Source organism: Malurus melanocephalus, unplaced genomic scaffold, assembly GCF_030028575.1.
Source record: "Malurus melanocephalus ecotype Western Australia unplaced genomic scaffold, MMel_1.1 scaffold_328, whole genome shotgun sequence".
In the NCBI taxonomy this organism is placed as follows: Eukaryota; Metazoa; Chordata; class Aves; order Passeriformes; family Maluridae; genus Malurus; species Malurus melanocephalus.
Genome location: NW_026623560.1, coordinates 169,122 through 187,680, shown reverse-complemented (window position 1 = coordinate 187,680; position 18,559 = coordinate 169,122). Strand labels below are relative to the sequence as shown.

The 18,559-nt window shown below is 42.8% G+C and overlaps 1 protein-coding gene across 1 annotated transcript; it reads right to left on the bottom strand.

Annotated features, from left to right (window-relative positions):
* Positions 1–323: 323 nt before the first annotated feature.
* On the bottom strand, positions 324–17,889 carry MELTF (melanotransferrin). Its single transcript, XM_057377856.1, has 15 exons — positions 17,441–17,889; positions 14,801–14,955; positions 11,093–11,192; positions 10,096–10,278; positions 9,616–9,772; positions 8,680–8,747; positions 7,814–8,001; positions 7,451–7,631; positions 6,392–6,543; positions 5,879–5,975; positions 5,100–5,294; positions 4,863–5,019; positions 2,721–2,788; positions 2,443–2,630; positions 324–1,688 (listed from the first exon to the last, which is right to left on the bottom strand). Exons 1-15 carry the CDS (start codon positions 17,484–17,486, stop codon positions 1,410–1,412), a joined length of 2,214 nt encoding a protein of 737 aa, XP_057233839.1. The 5' UTR covers positions 17,487–17,889; the 3' UTR covers positions 324–1,409.
* Positions 17,890–18,559: the final 670 nt, after the last annotated feature.

Here is an 18,559-nt window from a genome sequence, read left to right as displayed (position 1 = left end):
CAATCCCTGCCCTGSTCCTGCTGCCCACCTGGACACACAAAATTCAGCCGCTGTTTTGTAACTGACCAAAGGCAAAAGAAGAAACACAGCAGTGACCACAGCTGGGCACAGCTTGCCAGCAGTCATGGTTTGAGTGCTGGGCACAGCATCACTGCTCCCTCCACACACACACACCCCACTGGGCACAGCCTGGGCTGGCATCAGTCTGTGTCCTGCTCCAGCCCCAGTAAGTGRGAACAATGAACAGTGGGCAGTGAAGGGGAAAAGCAAATAAATGTTCATGTCCAGAAAAGCAGTAATTTGGCTACCAGGCTGGAGTCTGGTTAAAGGGTAATTACGTTTCATGTTTATTTGTTATTTTAACTTATTTACATGATTATTATCTGGATTTATCACATTTTTATTATACCAAATGTCTGTTCATCCCAGAATCATGACATGGTCTCTACAGTAAGGAGGACAGTGCCTGCCAGCAGCACAGCAACATTTGTGGTTAGTGCAGCTATGAATAAAAATAAAACCTGAATGCTACAGCCAGTAGAAATGGCTACTCAGAAGTAAAGTACTTTGTTTCACCTACAGCAAATACAAGTTTCATGCCCAGGCACTCAGGATAGCTCTGTGTGGAAGGAGGACAGCCGTGAGGTTCTTGATGAAGGCTGCACCAAATTAAAGGTGACAGGACATCTCTGTCCAGCCCTGAGAGCACTGGGTATGGAAAGTCAGTAAGCTCAGTGGATGCTCACATTTGGCTTTGTTCTTTTCTCTGTCAAAGGGTAGTCCCCCTTCCAGTCTCTCTGGGCTTCTTTTCCAGTGGGTTTGGAAATTTGTCCTACTTTCTTCTGCTGGAAGGTAGAAGACTTTGTCCATGACAGAAGCTGTATTCTGGACTGGCTTCTCCACAGCCTATCCATTCTCTGTGTACTTACCTCTATGGCAGCAGAGCTCAGGAGAAACTGGGTAGGATGGGTAAAGCAGGGATGTGGAGTGTGAACATAACCAGCCAGGAGGCCACTAGAGAGAGGATTCACTAGACAAGACWTTTGATATTGCCTTCCAGGAAATTCTTCTACAGGTCAGAAACCCAGTATCCATCTAACACTTCTTGGAAMTCCTGGGTGGTTCAATATTAGCAATGATGGCAGAAACGCTCCCGTTTTAGACTGATCTTGTAAACCATGTTGRTACTGTATTGCTGATTTCTGCCACAAATTCCACCCCATCCATACAGACAGGGGCAGCTTTCAACCCTACCCTACTCCCTGGTGAGCAGATGGTGTTGGCACTTGCCCTGCAAAGAGGCAGGAAGAGGCATTCACATGGTAGCATAGCACATTTTACACACAGCAGCTTTTCTGAAGAGAGGGTGGCAGGGCAGAAGTGGCCTGGAAGTTGCCATTTGGACCGTGCTAGTCCAAGCCTTGTATCTGACATAAAACAAGCAGGGGGATGACAGTAGCCGTGAGTGAGAATTGTGTTGTCTTGTCACCTGCCCCAGAGCACTGAGGTGTTTGCATCCCCTCGAGGGCCTCAATATATTCACTCCCGAGCCATTCTGTATATGTTCTCCTCTCTCCTACTGGCACAATCTCTGTAGCAGAGTCCTTAAAAATCAAGTCTTTTCCCTGRAAAGCTGAAGAATCAAACATTTTGAATCCATTTCCATTGCTGCTATTTCCAAAGTAGACCTGAAAATAATAAAAAATTCTCAGTATTTGGCAAGATGAAGTGTCATGTTCTTCTCATACAACATGAAAGATGACAGGAACCGTTTTGTAGATGAAAAATTCATAAACAATTGCAGAATCTCTTTTATGTGTTTGCTTTTAGATGCTCCAGTAGATCAGCTACAGAATTCTGCCACTGGCAATTACAAGAGCAGCATTTGTGATTTTGTTTTTTTTTAGTTACTAGCTGGAAAAAGAGCTGTAGTTTTAAAAAAAAAGTTCTCCTGCCTAAATACTGTTATGCAATACAGGGTTTTGCTGCCCAGGAGTCAAAGACAGGACTGAAGCCTAGCACAGAGATAATGCTCAGTATTGCTTCTGAACTAATTAACTTCAGAATGGAGAGGCTGCATGTTTTACCACATACCTGGCTGCAGCATAAACATACCCAGCAACATTCTATTGGCATTCCAAGGAAAATTCCAGAATGGAAAATTGTTAGCATGTACTCTATCTCTTGTAGACCTCCAAGAGAGGCAGAAACAGGGGAACACCATGGGAAAACACCTTAAGTTCCAGRAAAACTACTACTACAGCCAGTGGCTGGGCAAAAAGTTGAAATCCCTTGTGCACCAGAGTTATTTTACTGGATGAGTTACATGGGTTAGATTTTACACAGTGCACATGCTGCCAGTGCCAAAACGCATTATATRGTCCTGTTGTCTTTATCCTTGGATATGTGTTAGACTCCCCAAAATAAATGGATTATTAGTACCTGGGCTCTGTCCAGTAGTCCATATATAGCAAAAACATTGACATCTGGGTGGACCATAATGGCCTGAGATGGCACCTGAGCCAGGTGACAACCAGCAAACTGGGTGACTTCAGCACGGGCACCATTRGGACACAGTAACTGGAAATCACTAGACTTCAACTTTTGAGCCCAACTAGCAGTGTTTTTACCTGAAAAAAAGAAACTGGGCATTGTAAATCAATGAATGCTTTAGAGCAAGGGAAAACAACTGAATTATAATAAAGAGTAAAACTAAGTACCATCTGTGTTCTCAAATACTGTTGAGTGCTTCACAAAGGCCACATCCCCAGAATCCTCTGCCAGGCACCTAAAGGAAGTCAAATATATAAATTCAATTCAAAGCATCTTTATGAACCACATTTTTTTGATAACTCATAGGTTTAAAATGCATTTTTTGACAGCATTCCTGCAAGCAAATGCACTGGACGCAAGGTTGATAAGAAAAAGCAGAAATTAAGGATCTTGGATGAAGAGAAAAGCAACATCTTTGCAAAATATATAAAAAAATATTCTTAATTACAAATTTCAAGAGTGGAATAGAGTAAAAAAAATTATTAAAAGCAGTGTGAAGAACAACAAAACATATCAGTATTAGATGAGTAAAGAAACAGAAGATCTATTATGYGATACTCAGTGCAGCATTTGCAGCCTTGTATATTGGAGATCTCTAATTAATCTAACTGCWATTTCTAAGGGTACTGTTCCAGAACTAAGTTCATTTTTCTCTAYTATTTTGAAGCAGAAGCAGCCAGACATGCCAAAAAAACCACCTCCTGTCCTGTGTAGCTTATTCTAGAAGTGTTTTCAAGAAGCATTTCCTCAAACAAAATAATTAAATGCACCAATGAAACAGATGTAAAGCTGTAACTGTGCATAGTTTATGCAGTACAAAATGCAAGGGAAAATTATTACTGGTAACAGTTTCCAAAAATACATATATTTCAATTGCACCTGGTTTAAAATCAGTTGTTCTAATCAAAGGTCTTTTCATGTTATGGTTGACACTGTCTTGCAGAGAACAAGGACTCAATGGTGCATGTCCCCATCAGAAGCAGCTGTTCCTGACAGATTTCCCACTACTCTGTGCAGTTTAATTTGCCCCAGGCACTGGGATGTACACAAACTGAATGGCTTCTCACATCTCTAGCCAAGTTAGTCTGAAGATAGCCAGAGYTGAAGGAATCTGGAAATCTGAGGCTGAATTTTAAGTTCATCTCAATCACCTTCCATAACTGATTCTTCTTTCAGAGAGGATCACCAAGTATCACAGCCAAACCTGCACCTAGTTCTGCTGTAGAAGACTGTGATCCTCCAGTTTTTCACCCAAATTCAACCCTTTTAAATACTTAAAATTTCCCTCGTCMCTTAATAAATTAAGCACCTTCTCTATTAAAAACAAAAAGTTGTCTCTATATAAAGTTTGTCTGTATGGGCACTATTATCAATTGCACAACCTTAGAATGATGTGCAAGGCTCATGCAGCCTGTAACAGCATTTGTTGCTCATTCATCTGGTGACTGGGAGCTGGCTCTGTGAATCCATGAAGTACAGCAGAGGATCTGGAGTTTGCCTGCAAGGCATGTACCCAGCAGAGCAGCTGGACTCAGCTAAAGAGATTTGCAAAAAGTAGTTATCTAAGTCTAGCACTTTATTTACCAGGCAGCTGCTGTTGAAGCTGCTCCCAGGAAGGAAAAAGGCAGCTTTCTGCCAGCTGTTAGAGCCACCATTGCCTTCCAAGGTGAAGGTCAGGAAAAGGAAGCGCTTATTCCACATCTGAGAGTTTCACAGCCCTTGGGTATGGCCCCCTAAGTACATGTGCGCTGGTACATGAAGTATTTATTCCATTTTATACTATTTTAACATACTTTGTTTTGCAGCACTGGCCATAGCTGTTTGCGCTGTTCAGAAATCTACCTTGAGATACAGCCACCAATGAATCAGAGTAGAGAAGACACAYGCCAGGCTCCCCTGTCACTATCTGCAGGGACTTAGAGCAGCCAGCTCCTGGCTATTGTGTGCCTCCTTCCCTGCCCATCCAGAGTGGTGGACTATCTGTCCCACTAGATTGAAGTGAGAGTGGAGACCAACAAGGATCCTCTTGGCCCTCACAAGGTGGATGTTCTGTGTACAGGCATGTGTGTTGGGCTGTTGGTCACCTGGCTGTGTGCAAGGACACTGGCAAAGGCTGTGACATGATGCCTTATCAGTAATGCCTTACACCATTCCTGCATTATTGAGAGCATCTGGGGACACACATCCTACCCCATTTACAGCACCTGCCTTAGCAAAAATAACCTGTGTTTGCTGGCTGGGATGGAAACCAGGTGCTCCTTGTGCTTGCCAGGCTGACACATCAAACCACAACCATCAGTATCAGTTACCTGAAGGCTCCRCTGTAGCCGTAATAACGTTCTTGATCACTTGCACTGCATTTGTTGTTTCCACTCTCATCTCCAATACACAACTGACAGAGTTTTGCTGGGTAATCCTCCTGCTCAGCTGAGGGCACACAGCTGGCAGAGAAAAACTCACTCACAGCTRGGGAAAGACAAAACCAACGTAAGGAGAGAAAAGTGCAGGCTCTTCACAAAAAAAGGCAGATACAACTGTTGTCTTACCTTGAGGAATATTACAGTCTCTGTTCCTAATAATCCCCCTCTTAATTAGTACACCAATGGGAATATTCCATCCAGCATTTCTCCCCAGTCCAGTGTGGCAGGACTTCTTCCCTCTCAGGTCAGTGATGGTGAATGCATTGGATGCATTTCGTTTCACCAATACCACAGCGTAGTACGCGTTGCTGTTGTCATCAGCTTGTAGAGAAAAAAACAAACCACAACACATTACAGTTTCCCTTAAGCATTACCACAGCTTAGTGATCATATATGATTCCATTACACTTATCTGGTGGCAGCTTCATTGCACCAACAATCTCCTAATCAGGGAGAATGGGTGTGCATGTAATTACACTTCTGCCTCCCACTGCTGCGTTCACCTATGGTCTGTGAGCTGCTACTGCTACACATCTGAGCTGAATAATCTACAGACAAGTTGATCAAAGTGTTCTTGCTACCACCAGCTCTTATAAATACATYCCTCTGAAAAACAGTGTTTGGGGCATAAGAAACTTATAGCAAATCTGCTTCAAGAAGTTATTTTTTACGTGAGAACTTCAARCCTGCATTGAAACTTTGAACAGTTCTGCAGGACAGACAAGTTGCCTCATGGTAGAAGTTCATCTCATGCCCTCCTCTATTCATGATGTAACGGTAATAATTCTTATTTCCTTTGAAAACGGCTTTCCCAGAAGGGCTGGAACAAAGGGCTGAGCTTTTACTGCTGTTTTTAAAACACATGGAAAAATAAGGTCAGAATTTAAGTTTCTGGACCTTCTTACCAGAGTAACTTTCTCCAGCAGCTGGTACAAGGCCATATGTCTTCCCAGCTGTGTAAATATCAGCTCCACCCAGAACTACAGCATGACTTTCCTTTTTCTGAAAAATAAAAGAAAATATGGAATTTCTGTGAAAAAACCTAGCAGACACTTTACCTGCTACAATGATGACACCTTTATGGTCACACCTGTGGTACCTTGAAGGGCAAGGCTTACAGCACWAGAGCATCACACTGCGAAAGAGAACTTCTAAAATGTGCATAAAGCATCATCAGTGAAACAAGGATGGGAGATTTCACACACACAGGCTTGAGTTAGATGGGAAATAGTGCCCTCATCACAGCCAAAGATCATCAGGGCTCAAGCTCATCTAGACTATGTGAGCTGCAGATCATCCCCTTGAAATCCAGTGTTCCTACTGGTCACTTAAGTGAGGGCACATATCTAAGCCTGCCTACACAGCAGAGAGCAGCTTCTGTTCATTTGGTTTATGGCACAAGGATTGTAGCAGCCTACCTGAATCAGCTCCATGCACTCTTCCTTTGTCTTTGCTGAAATACACTGAACTGCTGGCTTCAAGTTCTTTTTTCTAAAGGCAACAGCCATTTCACCACATTTCCAAATCTCCTCAGTGGATACAACACACCAGTTCAGGCTTTCTGGCARTGCTGCACAAAGGTGAAAAGCAAATCCTACATTCATTTTCTTTGCGATAGACATGGAGGGATCATACTGCCCACTGTCACATGTGTCCCACACATGTTATTGAAAATGTTTGTTTCTGTGTTGCTCCCCATYCCTTCAGCTCAAACTTACACCTGAGCAGGAACCAGGGCACTCCCAGATTAGCAGTTAYGTCCACCCTGCAAACCTCCCCACAGCAAAGGAACAACAATTCCTACAATTACTGACCATTAAGCCCAGCCATAATGTGTTAGTGGAGGGCAGAAAAAAGGCAACTCRGGCTTCCTCACACCAAAAGAGACAAGTCAGGAAAGTGAGGGCCATTGCCACAGGGAGGCTCAGTTGCCAGGATTATTAAGCTTCTTAAGCCTAGGATTTTTACAATGTGTGTTTCTGACTTTCCCAGAATGCGTATTAAAAAATGTCTACTTTCTTCTGATAGCATAAAAGACTGTAAAGCTTCAGTAAAAAACAATTAAGGATTCCTTCAGCTTATGGAGGAAATCCTCTGCTAGGAACCCTTTCAACCAATTTTATAGACTACCTGAGGATTTGTGCAGCAGCACATTATTATTTCCCCTTGTCAGCAGGTAAGAAATTAAGTACCAGGTAGCAGTAGCAGTTTACCAGATTAATGTATCTCGTACACCAGAAAGGGCAGAAAGTGCCTGCATCTTATAACAAAGTGGGCCAATTTGCACAGGACAATGTTCTGCAATGCAATACTGTTTCTAGGTCAAAAAGCAACCTTTGCCCATGCTCAATGATCAGATTGGCATSTTGCCATAACCCTCCAAGAGTGAGATGAAAATATAGCAGAATCAAGACGATCTGTGTTATCAGCTGTTTTTTTTTTTCTTGATTATAAATAGGAATCTACAGACAACTTACTGTTGGGGTTGCAGCTCAGAGCTTCCATGGCACGAAGAAACTCATCACCCAGCCATGCCTGGTAATTCTGAGCTGTGATTGCAACCAGCTCTGTGGTGGCATCTCGGAACAGAAGATTTTGGGCACCGTAGGCTGYAGAGTCAAACATCTGAAACTTGGCRCCCACCCCATTAAATCTTCGCTGTAATGTTAAAGAAGAAAGAAGCACCTGTCACACATCCCTCTGTCTGGGATGTGTGACATTCCATAGCCCTTCAATCCCCACAGAGCCAAAGGTGCCCACATATCCTGTTTTCAGTTTGGTTAGACAGGTGGGAGAATCCTTCTAAAACACAAAGTAGTGACAAAGAAACAGTATCCTACCTGTCCTTGGTTCAGGAGCCGGAAGAGAACGGTCCCATCTGTGTCAGGGCGCACAACCACAGCCYGGGCAGGGACTCGGGCCAGGTGGCAGCTCCTCCACTCGGTCACCTCAGCCCTCCTGCCATCGCGACACAGCAGCTGGAAATCCCGCGAGCGGAGCCGCTGGGCCCAKGAGGAAAAGCTTCTCCCTGAAATCCGACAGGACATGCTTAAGGAACAGACAGGTGGGGCTGATGATTCTGGCTCCAAGCCCCRTCTAAGCCTGACATGTGGAGCAAAACACGCATCTCCTGAGCATTTCTGAACTACTCCTGACTGCACAGCATGTCCTGTGCATCTCTGTGGTCCTTTGGTCCTGTAACACTTGTGAGACTGCACTGAGCTGTACTGGGGTCTGCAGCAGTATCAAGAGCATCCCTAAGTTTAGGATCACAATTTTTTGGGGGTTTTTTTCCCCTGGGTGCGACAGATCCATTATATTAAAGCAGTATTATGCCTAAGGTAGTTTTCACACTGTGCCAGATAGGGCAGGTTAACTCTCTCCTACTCTCCACTGAATGCCTTGGCAGGCTGGAGCAATAGAACAGCCCAGGTCTGCATAAAAACTGTTTTGTGCTGTTGAAGCTCTCTTTCCAGAAGTAGCTTAAGATTCCACCTTTAACCTTAACTGAAACTATCAAGCTTTTAAAAAATCTCCTCTATCTCCTAGTGCACATCTCAGTAGGTACATCTGTTTTCACTAATACAGCACTTTTTTGCCAATTCCTCAATTCAAAATACATCAAACATTTGMTATTATGCTGTCATTACAGATGCTGTATTTCAGATCTTGCAGCCATTAYTCAACCAGCTTCAGGACTACTCACCATCCGTATATTCAGGCACTGTGCTGTGCTTCACAAAAGCGACCTCTCCAGCATTTTCAGCCAAACACCTAATAAACATAAATCCAACCACAAAGATGCATTATAAAAGCCCCGTGCTGTGGCCACTGCCGGCTGACAGCCCGAGGGCTCTGTGCTCCRTTCCATCAGCCACAGACACTGACCTATTTCCTTGTGCTCCGAGTTTTGCTCAAGGCAGAGAATAGTGGCTGTTAGAGCATGAAGTAAACTATCATTGTCATTTGGTGAACATGAACAACATGTTCAGTGCTGCCTGGGACAAACACCATGACCTTCTTTGTCCAGGACACTTCTGTGTCCAATGCACTCACACAATCCTTTGGGGAATACACAGTGAGGAGCAAGTGTTTCTCATAAGCAAGTTCTGTCCTCATTAATTCTGTGACCTGGGAACTGGGAGTTGCAACACAGCACAGATGGGAAAGAAGAAAATAAGGGAAAGATTGGTGTRCAAAAATGGAGGGCAGACCAACTTGATATTTCAGTGCAGCTGAGGTGGGATGACTGAAATAGAAAAGTAGGGCAGCAGTTCAGCTCTCAGGCTCCAARGATCATCAGGTTTTACTGGGAAAGATAAGTCAGTAAAGCCTGCTGAAACACTCAGATTGTGCCAACAGCTGCTGGACAAAGCAAACAGCAGTGGGCTTTCCCTGCCCAGTATATGTGCTAAATATCCATTTGGTTTTAATATTCAAGTGGGTTGAAACCTGAAACAGTGGGTTAAGAATTACTTTTKCTCAGTCTGGTTAAAAGCATGGCTATCCTAACAAAACTACAGATTTCCTAACAAGATCAACCACWAGCTCTGTAGCTTCAATTTCCTGTCAGTGAGGCCTGAACATGATGACAATGGAGAGAGCACACTGCTAAAAAAATTGACAAAGATATGATTTTTACCTGAAAGCCCCACTGTAGTCATAGTATTGCTCTTGAGAATTTAGTTCACATTTGTTCTGTCCTTCTGAGTCCCCTTTGCAGAGCTGACAGAGGGATTTGGGGTAGTTCACACCATTTGCTCCAGGAACACAGCTTGCATTGAAATAGTCACTTACAGCTAAAAGCAAAATTAGGATGAGACATTTTTAGCAACGAATAAACAAGATCCTACAATTTCATTTTAACACATCCACACAGTACATCTCTAAAAAGTCTTAGAAGGCACAAGTTATTTTCTTCTTAAAAGATGGTTTCCAAGTCTAAAAAACCAAAACCYTGCAGTCTTCATCAGACTTGCATCAGGTCTATTCCATCATAGGAGGAGCATCAAAGAATAAAACAGCAGCTGAATCTCACATTTCTGCCCCCMCMCACACACAGGGTCCCAAGACCATTKGGAAAGCACTGTGTTAGAGCAGCTCTGTGCCCTGTAACWCTTGCCTTTTGGAAGGTCACATGCCATGGGTGCCAGGTGCCCAGTGGCAGTGAGGTAACCCACTGGCACATCCCAGCCTGCAGTCCTGTTGATGCCGGTGTGACAGGAGCGCACACCCCTCAAGCTGTTGATGGTGATGTTGGAGCTCTTCTTTACTGCAGCCACGGCGTAATAGGAAACTCCAATCTCTGCAGCATGGGAAGAAAAATCAGCAACCTAAGTAGTCTCACAGCAGCATTTCAGTGAAATACATTGATTTTTGGCTTCTTGTAACTTCCTTACCCACAAGCAAGTCACTGTTCACATCTTGGGGAGAACCTGTTGAATGTGACTCAATGTAGCCCATTATTTTTTCAGTGTGAATTGTCTTAGTCCACAGGCAATCTGCTCTAACTTTGAGGGTCACTCTGCTTTGAAAGGGAGGTTCCTTGCTGGAAGAAGTTTATTATTCTAAATATATTTGGACTGAATTGAAACCAATATAATTTACTCCCCAGTTGATCTTAAATTTGTTACAGCAGAGTGAAAAATGTCTCTACCTTGAGAGGAACTCAGAAATTAAGTTTGCCCAAACAAGGAGCAGATTCTAGTACATCCTTTCTTCTAGCAGGTACTTATATACACTAGTACAAACAAAATCTAATTATTCTAATGTATGAGACTGAGAGATAAACCAAGTAATTTATGCTTTACAATTCATTAATCTGAGAAGTATGGAACAGAGAACACATTAAGCAGAGAGACAGTAAAACACCAACAAAAACTAACCAAAAATAGTTATTACAGGAGCAGCAATTCTGACCCAAATGCTTCATGACAGACTTGGCCACAGCCCTGTGTCTCCTGTTTCCCCAAACAGTCTGTTACAGGCAGCAAGAGGGAACCTGACCACTACCTACTGTTTAAAGTCTTCAAGAGGACTCCAAAGTAAATGCAAACAGTAAATACAAGATTTTTCCCATGCATTTTAAGTAAGCTAAAAGATATTTAGTCAGAATATACCTTGATCATATACTTCCCCAACCACAGGTTTCAGACCATGCTCCCTTCCAGCCTGGAAAATYGAACGGCCGTCCAGGGTCACTGCATCTGCCAAGCCATCCTGTGCAGACACAATGACAGAATATGGGTTAAAGCTTAATTATCAGTATTTATCAACAACCGGAGTGCCCATGCATTTAGAGGAGGCTCCTTAGTCTGCATTTGTGTGTTTTCTTTTTTCTAGTAATTTTAAGGGCACCCAAATTTCTGAATGGCAGACACCAAGAGGGTCTTTAGACCTCTGAAACTGCTTTCCTTCAGAAACAATGAAAAACCAACCCTGCACCATGATGGCCTCCTAGTCTTAATAGTCCAAAGGAACCTTAGAAATGGATGCTGTAGCCCTGTGCAGGATCTTAAGTGATTTAAAGTTTCATTCATCACTGTAGCTAGTGCCCCAAAGCTTGAAGATTTAAATAAAGTAAACACATTTTCGAGATCAGACACAGAAAGTTCAAAACAATACCTTTTGGGGCTACAAAATCTGAATGCCAAAGGGCACTGCAAAGCACCCTTAAAGTCTGCTGGCTTGTAGCTCAGCACACAGCCAGACACACATTTAGGGAGCAGGCAGCAGGTGGCAGTGGGTTCCTGAGATGGAGGAAAGCATTCAAAAACACTGTTCAGATTGGGGAATACAAATCTGAAGCATCCAATTTGCGGAAGGTGCCCAACAACACCACATATTTTCTGTTGACTGTAGCACCAAGCTGGCTGGAATCCTGCTACCCCTGCTCTGGCCAGCACAGGATGGGATGTCCCATATGAGGCCAGGGGAGCTGCCACATGCCCCCCTGGCAGCAGAACCAGCTCCCACTGTGCACTGAACCTGTGGAAGCCAGGAGAGGGCACTTCGCACAGGGTATCGCTGAGAAAATAGTCAGCAGTGTGACATTTTGCATTTCTAAGCTGATTCCAAGTTTCTTATCCATTTGTTTAACCTCTGGCTCAGTACTGGAGGAGGTAATTTAGTTTCCCCATCCCTTGGGTCAGGGCWAGGCTTGGACACTGCCTAGCACAACACAGCAACTGAACCACAGGCTGAACACATAAAGAGCTTGAACATTTTTTAAGGGATCGTGTAAGAGCACAGATAATATGTTGATATTGACAGCTAAATCAGGTATGAAGTTGCCATGTAATTTGAAATCTTTTAATTGGCTCAAAGGAGAAAAAATATTATATTAATTAATTAGCCAAAACAATGGATGTCATGGGAGTTGCTTCTCATCAATGGGAGCAGAACAAATCCAAGGGAACCTGAAGAGGAGTTGGGAGATATTTGCATCTTAAAGAACAGACACAATCTAGTCCCTCTTTCTGGAGTAACTAGAAATGATAGATGTGTATCTAGACATGATATTCCATTAGTGAGGGTAAGAGCACAGAACAGTTTAGGAATCAAATATAACTTGTTGTTCAGAAAGGACACCTGACAGCAGAGGAGGTGGGAGTTAGAAGGATCTTACCCTCAGGGACAACAAAATGAGTTTCCAGAATTGGTGGTGCACAGAAAATAGGAGCAGATAAAATGGAAAGGGCTGGCCACAGAAGCTGTAATATTTATATGACCATATCTTCATAGGAAATAGCACTTTTCTGATTGGAAGCCTGAACCTTTGAGCTCTGTTTAGCCACAGAGCCTCTGATAAATAAAACAAACAAACAAAAAAATAAAACCAGTCTATTGTTGTATTTAACATGACTTAGTTTGCAGGCTACAGACCTCTCCTTTAAATACACCCAATAATTGCTGAGGTGACTTATCAACAGCAGTGTGGGCATTTTTTTTTTTTTTTTTTTTTGCAGCAAGCATTGGCCAATAAATTAGCAGAAGCATGGGACTCACAAGCAACTTTTTAGTAAATACACATGTGATGGTAATACTCTTCATTATTTTCCGAGGAAATTGATTTCTGTGTGTCACAACATTTGAGAGTTACCAACAYAAGTGTTTTAAAGACCTGCTGAAAATCAGCTCTGGTCACATTAAATATTGCCARGTTCCCTAGTTAAAGATTTAGGTATTTCCTAATTTTTACACACCTCCAAACAAAAAGGTTTTTTCCTCTATCCTTGTGCTAACACATTCACAGGTCTAAGTCCAAGTTATGCAGGGTTACAAAACAGTTCTGCCTCTTCAGTCACTGTGTCCTGCTMCCTTCTCAGCCTCAAAGATCAGAGTTCAGTGCAGATGCCAACTCAGGGCTTCCACACATTCCTACACAGAATAGGGCAGCTTGAATATTTAGTAGATTATCAGCACAAAGAATAACAAAAAAAAAAAGAGGTCTCAAGGACAAAGTCTTGTCTGAAGCTTTACAGTGAAAATTCCATTTTTTCAGAAAACAACTCACTCACGCTGTCTGCCTGCCTGCTACTTCCAAAGGSTTRYAACTGCAATTCYRTGAGCTCTGTATTTCAGAAGCAGAYCCTCACCAGCCCKAAWAATCTGCTTTGCAGAATCTAACAGGCTCCTCTGTACAATGCAGCAATCAGCCAAGTGGTTTTGGGAAGATCTGACCTGAGAATGTCTGGTCTAATCCCMAGGTAAGATCCACATCTGTATCAGTATCTGCTCCCAGCACTCCTCCATATAGTCTTCACYCCCTTGCTCAAGAATAGTGTTTATCAAGAGGCAGTGAGACAGTTTTAGGAGTCAGACAACCATTCTGCTTCYACTGACAAAAATTACCAGATATCAGTTTTTGAAATCTGTTTCTTTTTTTTCTGGCCTCACAATCATTTTGCCTCATCTCCCTTCAAACTATTCTATCAGATCTCCTTTCCTTTATCTGAACCTCTTGTCCTTGACAGAGCAAAAAAGAAACCTGATTCTTAGATATATCTACAGAGGACACACAAAGAACATTATTTATTAAAACAGCCAGGCAGCCTTCCCTCCCCCSACACTGCCAGTGAAGACAACCATGATTACCTGCCTCCACACTTCTTCCAGTATCCACTTTTTACTTCCTACCCACTCCTCAGGAGGAAATTATTTTGCATACATCCACATGCTCACAATCTTTAAAACCTTCCCCAGAGGCATGCTCTTTTTGGAAACTGAGCACACTCTGGGTAGCTGAATTAATTCAGCTTAATACAGAGGTTTGCCCTTTGCTCACCCTATTTTCTGCTTTGCCCCTCTCTTGTACTCAGTATCGGGAGATTTGATTTGATTACATTCAGCTCATCTGTTTATGCAGCAATTTCCATGGCAGGACACTGAAATGAGAGTTTGATCCAGAGTTTATCAAAATACAATCTACTTAGAGGCTAAGCAGCACAGCTTTAACTGCTGCCTGCATCTTGTAGCTCCATCTCTTTTTAAATATCTGCTAAATTAATCTGACACAAGTCCCAAATCAAAGATTAGTACTTGGGAGGAAATATTTAAGACTTTTGYTGTGTTCCTAATGACTGGCCATATGTGAGCAGCCAAACAGATGACAGGGGGCCACTGACATTCAGGTTCATATGCACAATTTAATGTCTTTTTTTAAAAAATATAAGTTTGGATTTTTCAGAGCCATGAATGCCAGGAAGCAGAGGGTCAGCTGCCTGGATGGCCAGACACAACAGAGCTGTGCACTCTGCCAGTGGATCATTGTCAGGCACATGGAGAAATTAAACTAATGACACTGCTGTCACCCACAGCTCACTCACCTTGATCATCCGGGTGCAGTTGGCAGCAGAGCCCCCTGCCCTGCACTCCAGAGGGGGAAGGATGCCAGCCTCACTGAACGCCTTGCTCATGCCATCACACTTGGAAAGCTCCTGCTCCGACACCGTGCACCACCGGATACGCTCCAGGCCGAGAGCTACAAACACAACACCAAGAGAAAATATTAGAAAACACATCAGTGCTTTTCTACCATTTAGGAGCTCTCAAAGAGCCAAACTTTCATTCAGCTTCTACCCCCTAAACAGAAAAAATTCAGGGCTCACTTTGCAGTAAATCCTTAGAGATGATTCCCACTTTCATTCTGATTAACATGAATACTGAAGTKTTTTTGGACTGACCACAAGATCAGATTAAGATACTGAAATCCAAAGGCACTTGTTTTCTGACATAAGAAATATGAGTACCCTAGAATAGTTCAGGACATCCAGACTGTTCTAAACACCTTGAAGAATATATCACCTTAATCAAGTCAAAAGCATGGGAAATTATGACTAAAATGATACGCTGCAAAACCAAAGAGCCTGTCCAAAGACAGCTCTTGTCTCAAGTTCTGCTATTTAGTACCTGAAGTCCTGCCCCAGCTTTTTTGATCTGAAACTAAAAAGCAACCTTAGGTGCTCAAAAGCCTTGCCACTAGGCTTATTATGAAAACTAGAAAAATAAACTTGGCCCTTCAAAACAGTCTTTCATAAGAGATCGTAACCACRGTCATGAAAAGGGGAGGGCAGAGTCATGAATGAAAAGACTCAAGTTTAGTAGTGGAGATTTCCATCAATTAGTAAAGAAAGGTGCCTTTCAGAGGTCCCAAATGCCACCCTCCTAAGTGCCAAAGCTACAAACATTTGRTTGCTTTTGTAAGGAGATGTCATCGTGCGCAGACAGTGCGGTGAAATGGAAACACACGCGTGGGTTACAATAACGACCAGGCACTGATCATTTTCGTAAGCGGGGGACACAACATTCCACAGCTTTTCTACAATTTCCATTTTGAARCTGGAGTCTGCTGTAAACCATTTATCATGTGGTTTTCTAATACCTCTAACTGGCCCTCTGCTTCCCCACCAGTGCCATGCAGCTGAGACACCACATCTGACAGCACAAGTTAAAAATTGCTCCGCTAGTGACCGACAGTGCTCCGTGAACATTTTCTGACTTAGTGGCTGCAGACTAAACAAGACTGTTGATGCCAAAAAATCCAAAACTGAAATAGTGGGTTGGGCTTGCTGTCCCCCTGCAACAYAGAGGCAACTCTACTGCTGTCAACAAATATTAAGTCAGACTTGGAAAGCTTACAGGAAGTTTTCATGGCAGCGTGTGCCAGTGGAGGGAGAAACAACTGCCCACCTCTGAGTCACAGGAATTCTGAGAACCAAGATGGTTTGGAGAAAGGCATAACAGGTCATGGCAAACACAGAAACTTAACGTTGGTGCTACCTCCTCTGCCAGGGGAATTTTCACCATTAATTCCTTGGGACTGGAAGAAGAATCCTGGTTTTTGTTTTGGGGTTTTCTTTTAATAAACATAAGCAAATAGAAATTAAACTGGGGAGTCAGCATCTCAGTATGTATGAATGATCAGTGCCATTTTTCAGTCTAAGCATTCTGATTTTAGATATAGACACACAGGAGGTAAAGCATGAACTGCATGATGAAATCATTAGCCATACACCTGAAACATAAAGTTCATTCACCTCTATATTTCAGCCAAAATAGTGAAACAGCGTGAATCTGGTTTTTTTTTCCTCACTAATCAAAAACAGGTAGTTATTGGTCCCGTTCCAATTTGCTGAATTTTGTTGTTAGAGGAAAGTCAGATCTGGGCTCCTTCCTTACAAGTTAACCCATCTTAAGTGGGCTGGAGCACACACAAGGCCTGCAGWGAGCCTCTCTTCCCACTGCCAAGGAAAACCAGCCTAAAGAATCAGGTCAGTGCCTGAACTCAAGTTTATTCTCAGTTTTGGCCCCTCTGTATATCAGTAGATAAACTTTGAAAGGGGAGAAACTAACAACTTCCACTTGAAACATGCTCATAGCCCTAAACACACATATACATGTAACAATTACTGACAAACATCCCATAACTCCTCAAATTATTGGTACTACACTGTGTAACATAAAATGGCTATTTAAACAGCTACTACTACACTATCAAGAGCTTTCAACAGAAATGATGGGAAAAGAAAGAAGAATAAACTAGAACCATTTCTTTCTGAAGAATTGAAGAGTGCTTCAGAAACAGTACCTACACCTTTGGTGAAATTAAAAACATTCACCATTACAATTTGGGAGTGGCAGGAGAAAGCCAACGTTGCACAGATAAGAGGAATATAGCAATTATTTCCATTTTTACAAACTGTCATAAAACTGCTCACTGGTGTGAGAAACAAGACACCACTAGAGCAGAAATAGATTCAGTGCTGGAAATACAACATTTGACACCAATGAGTCAAGATACATACACATGGTGTTCAATACAGCCTTTTCTACTCTTTTCCTACTATTTCCCTCTGTTCTTTTCCTGGCCATATGAGATTGACTGTGAAGTGGTTCTAGTTTCCTTCTGCTTTCTCACTTCACACAGAGGTCCCATGCAATAGCAAAAGCTTTTGGAGGACACTTACCAGTATGAAAGAAGAGAAGATAGAAGACATTTCTGGAACTCTTCATGGTAAAAATTTGGGGATCTGAGATTTTTTTCAGCCTTCCGGACTCCCAGAAATCAAGGCTTCTGCAAGGCTTCAGCTGGTCTTAGGTGAAAATCAGCTGCATTGAACTGCAGATGCACTTTGTTCAAAAATATACTGTGCTTACCTTGGCACACGTCACCTCCCAGTGACTACTGGAAAAGAAAGCGTGCCTCTCTTCACACTGCCTCTACACTTGGAAAAAAACCATCAGACCTGGAAATTGCAAAATATCTCAGGCACCAATGAGGYTGCTACTGCTTTGGCACCACCCACAGACTTCATTCAATAGAGTGCTACACACGGGCACTCAGGCAGGGCTGTGGAACCACATCATCACCCTAAATACAAGAGCTGTGCATTCCCTGTGCATGGGGCTCAGGAAACAGAAGGGGATTCAAGGTAAGCAGAGAAACAGTCACTTCATGCCACATTCTCAGCATTGTCACAACCTGCATAAAGCCATAACCAGAAATCCAGGCTTTAACAACAGCAAATCCTGTACACTCTACAGGTGGTACAGCACACGCTAAATGCACTTTTCCTGAAGTTTAATAGCAAATGCTAAAAAAAAAACTGAATTATTCTGACTATTTAACTTTAAGAGAAGGCCCAGGCAGGATTATCTCTCCCASAGTGAAAACTGCTGACAGTAGCTCTGCTAAAAGCTGCTGTGAATCTTAGTGTAACTTTCACAGAGCAACACTCATTTGTACTGCCCTTGATTTCTCATCAGTCAATGAACTGCACCTGCCTGTAACAATTTAGATAAAAGCCACTGAGTGCTGCTCCCAGCTCAGCTGTGTCCCTTGAATCCTCACACCCAGGGAAAGCAGTGGCCACACAGCTTTGTGCTAGGAGTGTGGCAGGGTGCTTCCAGCACCTACCAGCTAACTGASTGCAGTTTGGCAGGATGCTGGCTCTAACCCTTACTAGCACCTCTAGGACAACAGCTGAGTCAATTAATTGCTATTTCAAGTATAGAATTTTTAAAAAATAATGATGCCTCCAGACCTTCTTCCCAAACAAAACCTTATGGCTGAACTCTGATTCTTG